Source organism: Pseudophryne corroboree, chromosome 5 (genome assembly GCF_028390025.1).
Source record: "Pseudophryne corroboree isolate aPseCor3 chromosome 5, aPseCor3.hap2, whole genome shotgun sequence".
Taxonomy (NCBI): Eukaryota; Metazoa; Chordata; class Amphibia; order Anura; family Myobatrachidae; genus Pseudophryne; species Pseudophryne corroboree.
This window is the reverse complement of record NC_086448.1, coordinates 188,768,586-188,785,070: the sequence shown is the minus strand read 5'-3', so window position 1 is coordinate 188,785,070 and position 16,485 is coordinate 188,768,586. Positions and strand designations below refer to the sequence as shown.

Here is a 16,485-nt window from a genome sequence, read left to right as displayed (position 1 = left end):
TGGTTAATCCTCAAGAGGCGGGTGTACGAACAAAACCCACAAATTCTGACATCCAAGCACTGATTAGGCAAGAATGGGCGGCCATCAGTCAGTATATGGCCCAGAATTGGGCGAATTGCAGAGGTCTTGAAAAAGAAGGGTTAATACTGCAAATATTGACTCTTTCCATAAAGTTAATGTAATTATCAATAAAAGCCTTTGACATTTATGAAATGCTTGTAATTTTACTTCAGTATACCATAGTAACATCTGACAAAAAGGTCTAAAAACACTGAAGCAGCAAACATTTTGAAAAGCAATACTTGTGTCATTCTCAAAACTTTTGGCCATGGCTGTACCATTTAGTGTGCTGGGGGACATCTGGGGGGAGCCCCCCCCTTTTGTTTAGTGTAAGCCTCAGCTCAGTGAACGGAAGTGGGAGCTGCGAGGTCAGGGAGTCTGCGTGGTGACCCATACACCGTGACATCTCCCCACTGTAAGAGTCAGATCTATTTTCTAATAAATATTTAAAATGCCAGCGCTAATATATGTTGTTGACGCCAGGCGCATCTTATTACCATATACGATAAAAGTGCGCTGTACGTTGCAAACACTACATCCCTTAAGAGAAAACAAGTTCACGCACACATTTCTGAGTTCCAAAGCTCATTGATGTATATATTTGATATTAAAAGGATATGTATACAATATATCACATGTACAGTGTATGTGTGTGTGTGTGTGTGTGTGTGTGTGTATATATATATATATATATATATGTGTGTATGTGTGTGTATATATATATATATATATATATATATATATATATATATAGTTACATGGTTACAATTTGCACAGGAAGCAGTTATTACAAACTAATCCATTACAGTTACAGCCACAGCATACAATTACCATTTCCCTGTCCCTCTATGCACACTCTCCATATCTCTCCATCCTCACAGCAGCAGAGTATCAGCAAAACACAGCATCTCGATCAGCACCCAGCAAAAACAGGAAGCTCTTGTGTCTGGGATCAGCTATACACTGTGTATGTTGGGGGAGTATAGGTCTTCTGTTATTGGTCCAGGGGAGGGAACTTTCTCATTCATGATGAGTCATTGGTCAGTTCATATGCAAACCTTGAAGACATCAAAAGGGCTGGCCTCTGGTTTCCTGGCTACACATGCTGTCTTTTGTTCTCAGTTGAATTGTGGCTTCATATTCATACATTCAATCATAACTAATTGTTGCAATGAGCTACAACTTAACCACAGGCATCAAATGAATCCACTCATTAATCTGATTACTTTGACACCAAGCACGACATGTCCATCTTGCTCTGCTCCAACAATACACATACATGACGTTATACTCCATTATATAATTTAAAACCTTATAATGTCTAGTGCTTGATATGTTTAATTTATGTGCTGTATGAATTGTGTGTTGAATATATCTTTGTGGCATGTCTGTGTAAATGTGTATGTTACCATATATTGCTGTGCGTATTCGCAAGCATAGCGACTTATCTGTTTGGAGTTTGGATGTTCTCTCTATGTAATATTTTTTACTTCGACACCACCCAGAAAACGAGGGAGACATGCCCTTGTTTCTAGTAACGTAAGCCTCCTCCCACCCCCTCAATGCCATTGCCTGTCAATCAGCTAGTGGCAGAGGGGAACTACAGGTGATATTGCAATCCCATTCTGCAAATGTGCAGAACAGGCCTTGTGCATACGCAGATTCCCAATAATCGGGACACTGTGTGCAGCCCCTCTCCTGCGGCCATCAGGCCCACACACTATACAAGGGTTGCATATGAAATTAATCAGAACAGTCTCCTAGTGTGTACTAGTTGCATTGCGTTGCCATTAACATGCATTTTTGGCAAAAAAAGACTTCTAACGCTAGCAGAGTTGCACGGGATCTGGCGGCTCACTTGTGCCAGGCATTTCTCGCTGCATGGCGTATGGAGGCAAGATGTACTGTTATACATCCAGAAAATGTAGCTATCGGTCACTGATGAGCTTCGCTTTCAGCTGACTGGACGGCTAGCATAAGGGTTACCATTTACAGAAATATAGTTTATTATTTATTAATTTAGCAGGGTGAAAATAAGTAGGAAGGTTTATGAAGGTTTATGCTGTATATTATTGTTTTCAAGCTTTCCGGTAGAGAAGCTTGAGAGGTCTGTCTGGTCTGTCTCTGCAGTCATGTCTGCTGACGTACAGATTAGAAACTTAATCTGATGATCAAATCTCTCCATTGGTGACCTGCCACCTTTACAAATCCTGTGATTTAGAGAGGATATTATTCCACTGAAAGTATTACAATCTGTGGCTATTCTTTTTATTTTTTTTATTTATCTTCAAATGTATTTGTTTAGAAATATATTTTAACTTTTTAGTTTACTGTAAAAAACAGCCACATAATTTTTGTTGTTAAACATTTTCATCAGAACCTTTTAATGATTTGTTCTTAAAGGCTCATAAAATAAAAAAATATTTCGCAACTGCAGATTTGTCATTTCTTTTCACATTTCCTTTCCCATCTAGTAATATTCCATAATGTTTTGATGAACTGTCACTAATTAACTGCAGACACATTTTCACCTCTCGGTTCTGCGAAGTAGAATTACTGCTCATCCATAGATGGTAATAGCTTAGTGCCAAATTAGCAGGAAAAAGATAAAGAATGCTTGCTTGGATTTTCTAAGCATTAACGTCTGGTGAAAGTGGCTCTCTGACATTGGATAAACATTCGCTGGATTACAGAAGAGGATATATAGAAAATATTTGTTTGTGGAGAAATAATGTTGCTCTACATGGCTCCTTACTGCCAGACATTTCAGGTTAATAAGACTCAAGTAAAAATCTTGTTGCATTTGTTTGATATAGCAAAGAAAAATTAGTGACACTGTTGTAGATTGATGAGATTCAATTGTTTTACCCAGCAGCTGCCACTGGTGCCCAACTAAGCCATTCAATTGTTACTCCATTTGGCTATAACTAGACGCAGGCACGAGCGGGGCGGGGTGGGGGGATATTCCAGCTCACCGCCTCCCGAGATAGCGAGCTGATGATGTGCAAAAAGTATCACCCAAACGGGAGTTTTCACGCTGCAAGCAGTATTTTAGGTTTAGGTTTAGCCACTTTGCACAGCTAAACCTGGTGCTTATGGAAGCGTCGGAAGTAATGGATGCCGGATCGGAGCAACAACTAAGTTTCTCCGACAGGCGCCTAAAGAACAGTTAAATTGCCCTCCTAAAAATACAGTCTATATTTTAAGATGAACTCTCACAGTAGCACAGTGTTCCTTAGAGGTTGAGGGCATGACTTCTACTAAAGTTTGCCAATTAGTCTGCTGTTTAACCACTTGTATATGTGTATGTGTTTTACTTTTGTAATATTGTTTTATTCTTAGAGTTTAGTGACAGCACAGAAGCTCTGAAAACAAAGATGTCAGAATTAAGGCTGTATTGTGACATCTTAGTCCAGCAAGTGAACAAAACCAAGGACAATTCTATTATTAGTACGTCTGAACCTCAGGTATGTACAGCTGGACCATATATGTAATTTTATTGCATGTATGTGTGTCATTATCACTGACTAACATCTCAAACTGTATGAAGGTGTATGCCTTCTTTTTTATAACTGTTCTAATTTAGGGCATTGGTGAATTGGGACTGTTAATAAGTAACCACTGCATTTAAAAATGGACATAAACCTGTGACTCAAAGACCTCGCTACTCCTGTTTGTGATGACAAAGGCACTATGAATTATGCGTGTGTGTGTGTGTGTGTGTGTGTGTGTGTGTGTGTGTGTGTGTGTGTGTGTGTATATATATATATATATATATATATATATACACATGTATGTATATACATATATATATATATATATATATATGATAGATATATATTTTCAGAGTATGTGTGTGTGTGTGTGTGTGTGTGTGTGTGTGTGTGTGTGTGTGTATATATATATATATATATATATATATATATATATATATATAAATATAAATATGTATATATGGAAAACAAAAGTGAGAATAGGCGCCTCCTAGTGCAATATTTCATATATATTATAACCTCCACCTTTGGTATCACCTCAGTGAATTCAAGGTGTACCGTGAATGGTGGAATTCCAACAACCTATTTGAATGGCACAGTATCACGACTTCAATGTATGATAGGAATAGTTTTCATCAATGTTATCCTGGTGGTGCTTCTCCCCGGTTTTTATCTCGCACAGAAAGGATAAAAGCAGAAAGGACCGATAGTGCAATACGTTTTTATAAAAAAATATACATTTATTCAAAACTGGTCCTAATAATAAAATAGTTTCCCGTACAATATAAAGATAAAAAACAGCTTATCTGTCAAGAGTCGTCCATACGAATAAACACTAAACGCGTTTCGTCTGATGCCCACGGCTTGTACTTCCTCAGGAGTGTAATGGTGTAAGCTGCATGGACACATATTTATACCCATATCAATTATTCCATTAGACAGGAAATTGATAGCTAAGTCCGGTTATCCGGAAGTGACAGATAAGCTGTTTTTTATATTTATATTGTACGGGCAACTATTTTATTATTAGGCCCAGTTTTGAATAAATGTATATTTTTTTTATAAAAACGTATTGCACTATCGGTCCTTTCTGCTTTTATCCTTTCTGTGTGAGGTAAAAACCTGGCAGAAGCACCACCAGGATAACATTGATGAAAACTATTCCTATCCTACATTGAAATCGTGATACTGTGCCATTCAAATAGGTGGTTGGAATTCCACCATTCACGGTACACCTTGAATTCACTGGGGTGATACCAAAGGTGGAGGTTATAATATATATGAAATATTGCACTAGGAGGCGCCTATTCTTACTTTTGTTTTCCAGATTCCTAAACGGTTAGCCTGAACAGCAAACCAGTGAAGAAAAGGGCCGCTACCCCATAAAAAAACAGGGGAGTGCATTAAAAAGTATAGTACGTCCGACTACCACAAAAGGGAAAAGGACATTTCAAGCTGTAAGGAAAGGAGTAGCGCCAATTACCACCCACACATTTTTTTTCATATAAATATATATATATATATATATATAATATAATATAATTTATGAAAGAAAGACTGCAGCACTCGGAGTCGTTCAAAAAAAGTCACAAATATATTGAAAAAGAATCCAACATGTCCAGATTTACAGGGTCAATCTATCTTTCTGCATGTGTGTCACTCAGTGAATCTATACCAACAAAGAAAGTGTAAAATGTAAAACCAGATAAATCCGAAGACACAGCTTTGTGAAACCTTATCGATGCTCTTGATATTTTATTCTATTTTTATGAATACATTTTACTTGAATGTATTTGAGACTTTTATTGTAATTAAGTACGTGAACAATACCATTAATCTAGCGCCCTCAGATCTGTGCATTTGAGATAGATGCATACATACATACATACATACATACATACATACATACATACATACATATACATACAGTTCCAAAGGCGGATAACTGAAGGCACTCAAGAGGCTCAAAGTGAATGAAGAAAAAGTATATACTTTTTCTACATTCACTTTGAGCCTCTTGAGTGCCTTCATTTATCCGCCTTTGGAACTGTATGCATATCCGGATTATGGCACCGGGCAAACTAAATATTAACACAGAGTGCCGGGTATATATATATATATATATATATATATATATATATATATTGTCAAAGTCAGAAAAATATCTCTATGCACACTACCATATTTGCACCTCACACAGGTCCGTGCTGCGCATGCGTACGCTCTCCCATACGTGCGCATACTCACAGTCGCGGGCACCCGCAGGCGCATGGTATGCGTATTTACGGTAGAGTTTATGCGATCGTAGCGTGCGACTCAATCATTACATATTTTCACTATATAATGTATTTTGTAGATCATGGTCCCTTTGATAGATTCTGCAAGTTTGGTTAATATAGAATGTTCATGAACAGAGAAATCCCTCTTTGTTTGATACGAAGGGTCAGACAGGAGTAATACAGTGGTGTTTAGTATCCATCGGAAGAATATTTAATTAGAAATATTCCGGTGTTGGTTTGAAGCAGATCAATCGCTCGTGCGAATAGTTATGGACATAAGAAGTTTATGAACATTTACTTTATTTGCACTTTATTACCCATGCGGCGGGAAACCCAGTTTCCCTCCCACCTGAGCTGTTGGAAATAGTCACAACCCACCTGTATGAATCAACCTATGACCTTTTGTTATAATGCAAGGCCGAATTCCTGTGTCCAATGAACAATAAGATTGTAGGGACCATTGAATTGCATTGTGTGTGGGGCATAAATAGGCAGGCCGACCATATCCAGTTCACTCTCTTCAACGGTTCTCATTGCTGATAATCGGGAGCTGGATATCGAGGCGCATGCGATCGTTTCCCCTTGTGCGTAAGTTTTCTCCGCAGTCATATTGTCTTGATGTTATTGTAAGCCATCTCTCTCTCCTCTCTTTTTCCCTTATTTTCCCTTGATTGTATTGTATTGTATGGTATTTTCTGTGTAGTTATTTGGTTAGTTAGTCTATGTTATATTGTAGTGTATGCTTTGTAATGTGATTCTTTTGCAAGTATAATAGTCATAATACATACAATAGGTTTTGGACCCTAAGCCCAGGTATCTGTGTATTTCTTATAGTGTTAAGTATTCCCTGAGCGTCGGTGACGCTCAAGCAGCTTTGTAGTTAATCAGGTTACACCAGGTTGCATTTACACTCTATCACCACACTAAGGTTTACTGTATATTTCGTTGTTAATGGTATAGATATAAAGGTTTAACGTCGTAAGCGTCTGCACCGCTGGAGATCTCCTCGTGGTCCCAAGCGTCCGCTACGCTATAGCGAATCATTACGTTAGTCGGCAGCCAATAGCGTGCCTGCCTGTGATCTCTGGGCCGTAAGCGAACGTGACGCTTGAGCGTCTCGACTACGGTTGAGCGATCGTTACGCAACTGGCGTACCCTTACGGTACTTCTTACGTAGATAGCGTACAGTGTTCTTAGACCTCTTAAAGTGTTTTATATACGATAAATATTTAGCTTTATCAATATATATATATATATATATATATATATATATATATATATATATATGATAAAAGTGTGGCAAAAGGCGCCTCCCAGTGCATTAAATGTGATCTTTTTTAAGGTGACATGTAAAAGGTATCCATCCACACGTACCCAAAGTAAAGCCCAGGGTATACCATTTGGGCTGATGAAAGCGCTTTTATGAATAATAAATCCCGGAACTGGTTCTCTGTTTACACAATCCTCTCAGGATTAATTTTGCAGTGAATAATATACAGTTGGGAAATAAAAAAATAATAATATACACACATATATATATAATATTTGGAAAAAGAGGCGGCACTCGGAGACGGCGTAGCTCAAAAGATAACTTGTATTAAATGCTCAGAATTGCAATTATGAGCATTTAATACAAATTATCTCATGAGCTACGCTGTCTACGAGTGCCGCCTCTTTTTCCAAGCCTTTGAACACATGTCTATTGGAGGGCATCGGAGCACTATCAATTCTTAAGAGGAGTGCCGGTCCACCTCTGTGTATGTACGTACGTACGTACGTACGTACGTACGTACGTACGTACGTGTGTGTGTATGTATGTATGTATGTGTGTATATATATATATATATATATATATATATATATATTGCTCAAAAAAATAAAGGGAACACTTAAACAACACAATGTAACTCCAAGTCAATCACACTTCTGTGAAATCAAACTGTCCACTTAGGAAGCAACACTGATTGACAATCAATTTCACATGCTGTTGTGCAAATGGAATAGACAACAGGTGGAAATTATAGGCAATTAGCAAAACACCCCCAATAAAGGAGTTGTTCTGCAGGTGGTGACCACAGACCACTTCTCAGCTCCTATGCTTTTTGGCTGATGTTTTGGTCACTTTTGAAAGCTGGCGGTGCTTTCACTCAAGTGGTAGCATGAGGAGTCTACAACCCACACAAGTGGCTCAGGTAGTGCAGCTCATCCAGGATGGCACATCAATACGAGCTGTGGCAAGAAGGTTTGCTGTGTCTGTCAGCGTAGTGTCCAGAGCATGGAGGAGCTACCAGGAGACAGGCCAGTACATCAGGAGACGTGGAGAAGGCCGTAGGAGGGCAATAACACAGCAGCAGGACTGCTACCTCCGCCTTTGTGCAAGGAGGAACAAGAGCCCTGCAAAATGACCTCCAGCAAGCCACAAATGTGCATGTCTACTCAAACGATCAGAAACAGACTCCATGAGGGTGGTATGAGGGCCCGACGTCCACAGGTGGGGGTTGTGCTTACAGCCCAACACTGTGCAGGACGTTTGGCATTTGCCAGAGAACACCAAGATTGGCAAATTCGCCACTGGCGCCCTATGCTCTTCACAGATGAAAGCAGGTTCTCACTGAGCACATGTGACAGAGTCTGGAGATGCCAAGGAGAATGTTCTGCTGCCTGCAACATCCTCCAGCATGACCTGTTTGGTAGTGGGTCAGTAATGATGTGGGGTGGCATTTCTTTGGGGGGCCGCACAGCCCTCCATGTGCTCGCCAGAGGTAGCCTGACTGCCATAAGGTACCGAGATGTGATCCTCAGACCCCTTGTGAGACCATATGCTGGAGCAGTTGGCCCTGAGTTCCTCCTAATGCAAGACAATGCTAGACCTCATGTGACTGGAGTGTGTCAGCAGTTCCTGCAAGACGAAGGCATTGATACTATGGACTGGCCCGCCCGTTCCCCAGACCTGAATTCAATTGAGCACATCTGGGACATCATGTCCCGCTCCATCCACCAACATCACGTTTCACCACAGACTGTCCAGGTGTTGACGGATGCTTTAGTCCAGGTCTGGGAGGAGATCCCTCAGGAGACCATCCGCCACCTCATCAGGAGCATGCCCAGGCATTGTAGGGAGGTCATACAGGCACGTGGAGGCCACACACACTACTGAGCCTCATTTTGACTTGTTTTAAGGACATTACATCAAAGTTGGATCAGCCTGTAGTGTGTTTTTCTACTTTAATTTTGCGTGTGACTCCAAATCCAGACCTCCATGGGTTAATAAATTTCCATTGATATTTTTTGTCAGCACATTCAACTATGTAAAGGCCAAAGTATTTAATAAGAATATTTCATTCATTCAGATCTAGGATGTGTTATTTTAGTGTTCCCTTTATTTTTTTGAGCAGTGTGTGTGTGTGTATGTATGTATGTATATGTATGTATGTGTGTGTGTGTGTGTGTATGTATATATAATATATATATATATATATATATATATATATATATATATATGAGAGAACTAGTGCAATATGTTTTTTACTAAATTTATTACACACATACACAAAAAAATAGGTTAAGCATACAAGATAAAATGTTTGCAGATTTTTGGTCACTGCAATAAAAGCTTATCTGAGCTCCATGAGAGACAACAGCATATGGATACCAGAGCAGGAGTACCACACATCCTCCTGATGAAGTCCTGGTAAAGAGAAGAAGGACAAACTGCGTTGAGGCTGTGTGGTATACCTGATCTGAGAACCATATGCTGTTGTCTACCAAATGGGCTTTAATTTGGGTATTTGTGGATGAATACCTTTTACATGTCACCTTGTAAATTCACATTTAATGCACTAGGAGGCAGCTTTTGACACTTTTTTTGACAATCCAGTGAGTACATATATACAGAGAAATTTTCATACAAAGCACCTTGCACGATTGCTAAGTGGATCACGTAAGTTAAGCGCCTTTATCATTATTTGTTGAACATGCTTTCTCTTACGTCCTAGAGGATGCTGGGGTCCACATTAGTACCATGGGGTCCCCTAGGAGCCACAGGCACTTTAAGAGTTTGAGAGTGTGGGCTGGCTCCTCCCTCTATGCCCTCCTACCTGACTCAGTTTATAAAATGTGCCCGGAGGAGCTGGTCACAGCTAGGGGAGCACCTAGAGCTTCTTTAGTTTTATTTTTTCTAAGAGTTAGTATAGGCACAGGGAGCCTGCTTTGTGGGACTAAGGGGGGGGGGGGGGGGGGGGGAGGAGTAGTGTCCGCCCTGAGGGGTTTTCAGCCACTATCTACCTGGCAAGTGGGGAGCCGGTGTGAAGTTGGCGGCAACAGGGTGGGGGCGGACTGTGCTTCGGGGCTCAGCGGTACATACTGCGGCGCTGTGAGGGGCCCCCTGAGCCAGCGCCGATACCCTACACTGGCCAGCAAGCCTGTCAGGACCTCGGGGGCACTGCCAGCAGAACTCCTCAGGCCAGTATAATCCATGAAGAACGGGAAGCAGCGACATGTTCGGGGGGCGGAGCTTCTCCTCAGAGCAGACCCAGCAGCGTTCAGCGCCATTTTCCTTCCTGCAGTTCCTGTACACAGACGCTGACAGGGAGAGCTGTCCCACCAAGCAACTCCAGCTATCCTGTGTGGTACCAGGGGGTTGTAGAAGGGGGGAGGCTGTGTTAATACTGTGTAGTCTATTAAAGTACACCGTAAATGTTGGGTAGTTGTGTTATATCTACTCAGGAAGCGCTGTGTGTGTGGGTTGGCTCCAATCTCTTTGTCTTTCTGTGGCATACTTGGGGGGAAAACTGTCTGACATTTCCGTGTGTGTGTGCGGGTGTTTATTATCTCCCAGAGCCATGTCTAGGGACACTGTGTCATATGCTGCAGAGGATGTTTCCTCTCAGGAGGAATCCATTCCATGTACACAGGAATGTAATGTCTTGTCTCAGATCCCTATTGTTGATCCTGTGTGGTTGACCTCCATTAAGGGAATGATCTCTCAGATCTCTACTAGAGTAGCTCATACTGAGACTGAAACTCAGGTGTTAAAGAAATCTATGGCAGTTTGGTCAGGTTCTGTTCCTATTCCGGCAAACTCCCCTAGCATATTCCCACAGAAACGTGCACTTGCCCAGATTATGCAAGATGACATGGATACCGACTGATACTGCAGACGGTGATGGGGACGTGCTAAGGGGGGCGGCATCCCTTGCAAAGGGGGTGCAGCTCATGATTGAGGCTATTAGAGATGTGTTAAACATTTCTGAAACAACACCTGAGCAGGTTGAGGAGGCTTACTTCACAGATAATAATGAATCGCTTTATTTGAAAAATCCTGGGAGAACCCGGAGAAAAAATTCCAGATCCCCAAAAGGGTTCTGGTTGCTTTTCCCTTCCCTGAGGAGGATAGAAAATAATGGGAAAACCCACCCATAGTTGACGCATCAGTCTCCAGACTGTCAAAAAAGGTGGTTTTCTGCTGCGGAATACACTGTGCTCCACAAGGAATAACATCGGGGTGTAGAGTAGGATCTTGTTCTGAGGCACCAACAGGCTCAAAGCTTTAGACTGTTCCCAAGATGCACAGCGCCGCCTCCTCTATAACCCCGCCTCCATGCCAGTGAGCTCAGTTTGTAGTTGGTGCCTGCAGTAGCAGGTCACTTAACAGGGGGCTGCTTCATGCAGCCTATTCTTAGCTTAAGCTACAGAAGAGGACTATTCAAAGGACTGCAGAAGGCTGTGTCTGATCAACGTTTCTGCTGCAGCTCCATCACCCCCAGCAACGCTGTATACTCCCGCGCCGCGGTTGCCGGTTCACTACAGCGGAGGCGCCAGCTTCTTTATCTGTCTTCCAGTGAGACACACACACGCCGCCGTCTCCCGGATCACGGAGCCGCTGTCAAGGGGGACGTAAGGGGCTTCTGTGCCTCACTTTGCAGTAGGAGGCGGGCCGCGCACTGGAGTGGACGCAGATTACTGGGCTGATGTTCCACTAGCCACCAGGGTGTTTCTATATGGGCACAGGTCAGGGGGGACATTGTACTTTTACCCCCCCACACCCACACACACTTTTGTTCTACTGCCCGCACGCCCGGTGGGGATGCCAGCAGGGGGAGCAGGCCGCACCTGAGGTCCCTCCCCCCAGCCCCAGGGCGCCATTTCTACAATGTTCCTGCCCTGGAGCTGCATATCTCTCCCTCACTCCTGACCAGCAGCCATCATAGATTGAGCTGAGCTGTTTCTAGGACTGCAGGGGCAAATCCTCCTCTGTTGAACCGCCTGACTGCCAGTGCTGTGTTTCCTACAGGACACTTAAGTATTCTACCTGTCACTGTGACTGTGTTAGTTAAGAGAGTGCATACTGTCAGGGTTGTGTGGTACAAACACCCTGTGATATACATCCAGTGTTTACTCCAGCTATTCTGTGTGGTACCAGGGGGTTGTAGAAGGGGGGAGGCTTTGTTAATACTGTGTAGTCTATTAAAGTACACCGTAAATGTTGGGTAGTTGTGTTATATCTACTCAGGAAGCGCTGTGTGTGTGGGTTGGCTCCAATCTTTGTCTTTCTGTGGCATACTTGGGGGAAAACTGTCTGACATTTCCGTGTGTGTGTGTGTGCGGGTGTTTATTATCTCCCATAGCCATGTCTAGGGACTCTGTGTCATATGCTGCAGAGGATGTTTCCTCTCAGGAGGAATCCATTCCATGTACACAGTAATGTAATGTCTTGTCTCAGATCCCTATTGTTGATCCTGAGTGGTTGACCTCCATTAAGGGAATGATCTCTCAGATCTCTACTAGGGTAGCTCATACTGAGACTGAAACTCAGGTGTTAAAGAAATCTATGGCAGTTTGGTCAGGTTCTGTTCCTATTCCGGCAAAATCCCCTAGCATATTCCCACAGAAACGTGCACTTGCCCAGATTATGCAAGATGACATGGATATCGACTGATACTGCAGACGGTGATGGCGACGTGCTAAGGGGGGCGGCATCCCTTGCAAAGGGGGTGCAGCTCATGATTGAGGCTATTAGAGATGTGTTAAACATTTCTGAAACAACACCTGAGCAGGTTGAGGAGGCTTACTTCACAGATAATAAGAAAGCCTCGCTAACCTTCCCTGCATCTAAAGAATTAATCGCTTTATTTGAAAAATCCTGGGAGAACCCGGAGAAAAAATTCCAGATCCCCAAAAGGGTTCTGGTTGCTTTTCCCTTCCCCGAGAAGGATAGAAAATAATAGGTAAACCCACCCATAGTTGACGCATCAGTCTCCAGACTGTCAAAAAAGGTGGTTTTCTGCTGCGGAATACACTGTGCTCCACAAGGAATAACATCGGGGTGTAGAGTAGGATCTTGTTCCGAGGCACCAACAGGCTCAAAGCTTTAGACTGTTCCCAAGATGCACAGCGCCGCCTCCTCTATAACCCCGCCTCCATGCCAGTGAGCTCAGTTTGTAGTTGGTGCCTGCAGTAGCAGGTCACTTAACAGGGGGCTGCTTCAGGCAGCCTATTCTTAGCTTAAACTTTACAGACAGAAGAGGACTATTCAAAGGACTGCAGAAGGCTGTGTCTGATCGACGTTTCTGCTGCAGCTCCATCACCCCCAGCGACGTTGTATACTCACGCGCCGCGGTTGCCGGGTCACTACAGCGGAGGCGCCGGCTTCTTTCTCTGTCTTCCAGTGAGCCACACACACGCCGCCGTCTCCCGGATCACGGAGCCGCTGTCAAGGGGGACGTAAGGGGCTTCTGTGCCTCACTTTGCAGTAGGAGGCGGGCCGCGCGCTGGCGTGGATGCAGATTACTGGGCTGATGTTCCACTAGCCACCAGGGTGTTTCTATATGGGCACAGATCAGGGGGGACGTTGTACTATTACCCCCCCCCCCCACACACACACTTTTGTTCTACTGCCCGCACGCCCGGTGGGAATGCCAGCAGGGGGAGCAGGCCGGACCTGAGGCCCCTCCCCCCAGCCCCAGGGCGCCATTTCTACAATGTTCCCGCCCTGGAGCTGCATATCTCTCCCTCACTCCTGACCAGCGGCCATCATAGATTGAGCTGAGCTAGGGCCATCATAGATTGAGCTGGGGCAAATCCTCCTCTGTGGAACCGCCTGACTGCCAGTGCTGTGTTTCCTACGGGACACTTAAGTATTCTACCTGTCACTGTGACTGTGTTAGTTAATAAAGAGTGCATACTGTCAGGGTTGTGTGGTACAAACACCCTGTGATATACATCCAGTGTTTACTGCATTTGTTATATCTATTGTTATCACATATAGCCATACTGAGTATTTCTTTGTATTGCTATTCCAGTGCAGTTTATGGTACATAATTGCTGCATGGTACGTTTGTGACTATATATGTGTGTGTGCATGTAGCTGCTGTGTGGTTGCCTTATTGCAGGGTATTTCACTCAGCGTGCTATTCCTATATTACTATACCTGTGGGGGCCAAGTGTTTCAGGTTTTCTCTGTTAATATAGGTTTGTTTCACAAGATATGCCACTGGAGTATTTTTTACTTGTGAATTATAGTCACCATATGTTCTACTCCTATTGAACCCTCGGTCTGTGCCAGCTGCGGCTGTTTCTGTGAGAGTTCTTACTAGGTATAATGCTGCTACAAAATAATAAATATCTTTTTGTACCGGGTTGCCCATTACTGTGTGCATTGTTATGTCTGCTACATGTGGCAACGACATTGGGGCCTCTCCCACACTGCGTAGTAGTGAGGCCATTGACTGCATGGAGGATAATTTAGCAGCTGGGAGTTCAGGTTCAGGGGCTTCCTTGCCCCCTAGTGGGTCGGTAGCACTTGGGGCAACACTAGGTCCATCTTGGGCTACATTTTCCACTTTGTTAAACACGCTTGTAACTAAATTGACGCCCCCTGTGGGACCACCTGTGCCGCTATCACAGATTATGGTCCCCGCTGTGAACCTGCCATGGGCGGATCAGCTTTCCACTCAGTTACAGCATTTGAACCGATCCATGTCCACATCTAAGGGTCACTCTCGCCCGCATAAGACTAAGTCGTCTTCTAAAAGGGCCATTACCTCCTCCCGATCCGCGGCCTTAACTGACACGTCCTCCGAGGAGGACGATGCTTATACTGACCCCTCGGACACTGACGCTGATGTTTCAGATGGGGATGGAAAATCGTCCGTGGATGTCTCAGATTTGATTGAGGCGATACGGATCATTTTTCAGGTGGCTGATTCTGAGCCTGAAATTGTTTCCAAGAAACCTGATGGGTTTAAGCGTAAGAAGGTGGTTAAGCAGGTTCTACCCTACTCTAAACACCTGATTGACATACGTCAGGAATCCTGGGAAAATCCGGGGACAAAGTTTACACCGAATAAGAGACTGTTGGCTCGCTATCCTCTCTCTGCGGAGGTGTGTAAATATTGGGAAACCCCTCCGTCTGTAGATTCTCATGTGGCGCGTATGGTTGTTTCCTCTGCCCTGCCTGTAACTACCGTCACCTCTCTGAAGGAACCGACGGATCGTCAGGTAGAGGGCTGTTTAAAAGCGATTTATACCCTGTCTGGGGCTGTTCAAAGGCCAACTATTGCAGCGACTTGGACTGCTGAAGCTGTTGAGGCGTGGGCTCAGGAACTCGAGGCAGAAATGCCTTCTGATGTTTCTGAGCATGCTCGACAATGTCTCTCTCGTATATTGCCACGGCTTCTCTGTACCTTAAGGAGGCGGCCTCCGATGCCGGGGTGCTCGCGGCCAAAGCTGCTACTGCGTCCGTTTTGGCCAGACATATCCTTTGGCTGAGATCCTGGTCTATGGATTTGGATACAAAAAAAACTCTTCCTTTCAAGGGAGACATTCTCTTTGCAGAAGACCTCAATAAGATTGTGGCTAACCTGGCTACTGCTAAAACAGCCTGCCTACCTAGTACGGCTCCTTTTACGCAGAAGGCTAAAAGTACTTTCCCTCGGCCCTTTCGTACTCCAGGTAAAGCAAAAGGTCAGGCGTACCCGAAGCAAGCCCGTACTTCCAGGCCTGCCAAGCCCAGACCAAAACGTGCTTGGGTTGCCCGCCAGCCAGCTTCAAAAACTGATAAGCCGGCCGCATGACGGGGCGGGCCTCCCTCTGGGGGATCCCAGGGTGGGGTGCCGACTTCTAAGGTTTACCCAGGAATGGTTGAAGACCACTTCGGATACCTGGGTGAGGGAAGTCGTTGCTCGAGGCCTACGCCATACCTTCAAGAATCGCCCCCCTCATCGATTTTGCCTGACAGATGTGCCTCTGGATCCGGCAAAAGCAAATGCGTTGCACTCGGTGGTACGTTCCCTCCTGTCCACAGGAGTGGTGGTACAGGTGCCTCTGACTCAGAGGGGTGAGGGGTTCTATTCACCGCTGTTTCTAGTCCCGAAACCGAATGGGTCTTCGAGGCCCATTCTCAATCTGAAGTCCTTGAACTAGCATGTGCAACTTTCCAAGTTCCGTATGGAAACGCTGCGCTCTATTGTTCTGGCCATGGAGCCTGGGGACTATATGGTCTCCCTGGACATACAGGATGCCTACCTACATATTCCTATTGCGGTATCTCATCCGCAGTACCTGCGGTTTGCAGTTGGCAACCTTCATTACCAATTTCGGGCGTTACCTTTTGGTTTGACTACGGCTCCGCGAGGATTCACCAAGGTGATGGC

The 16,485-nt window shown here is 44.1% G+C and overlaps 1 protein-coding gene across 3 annotated transcripts in view; it reads left to right on the top strand.

Annotated features, from left to right (window-relative positions):
- The window catches only part of PLEKHA8 (pleckstrin homology domain containing A8), a 183,260-nt gene that overhangs the window by 57,165 nt on the left and 109,610 nt on the right, over positions 1 to 16,485 (top strand). For all 3 annotated transcript variants that reach the window (XM_063921956.1, XM_063921955.1, XM_063921957.1), the window contains exon 4: positions 3,403 to 3,527. In XM_063921956.1, coding sequence (XP_063778026.1) covers positions 3,403 to 3,527 — 125 coding nt within the window. The remainder of the gene's footprint in view (positions 1 to 3,402; positions 3,528 to 16,485) is intronic.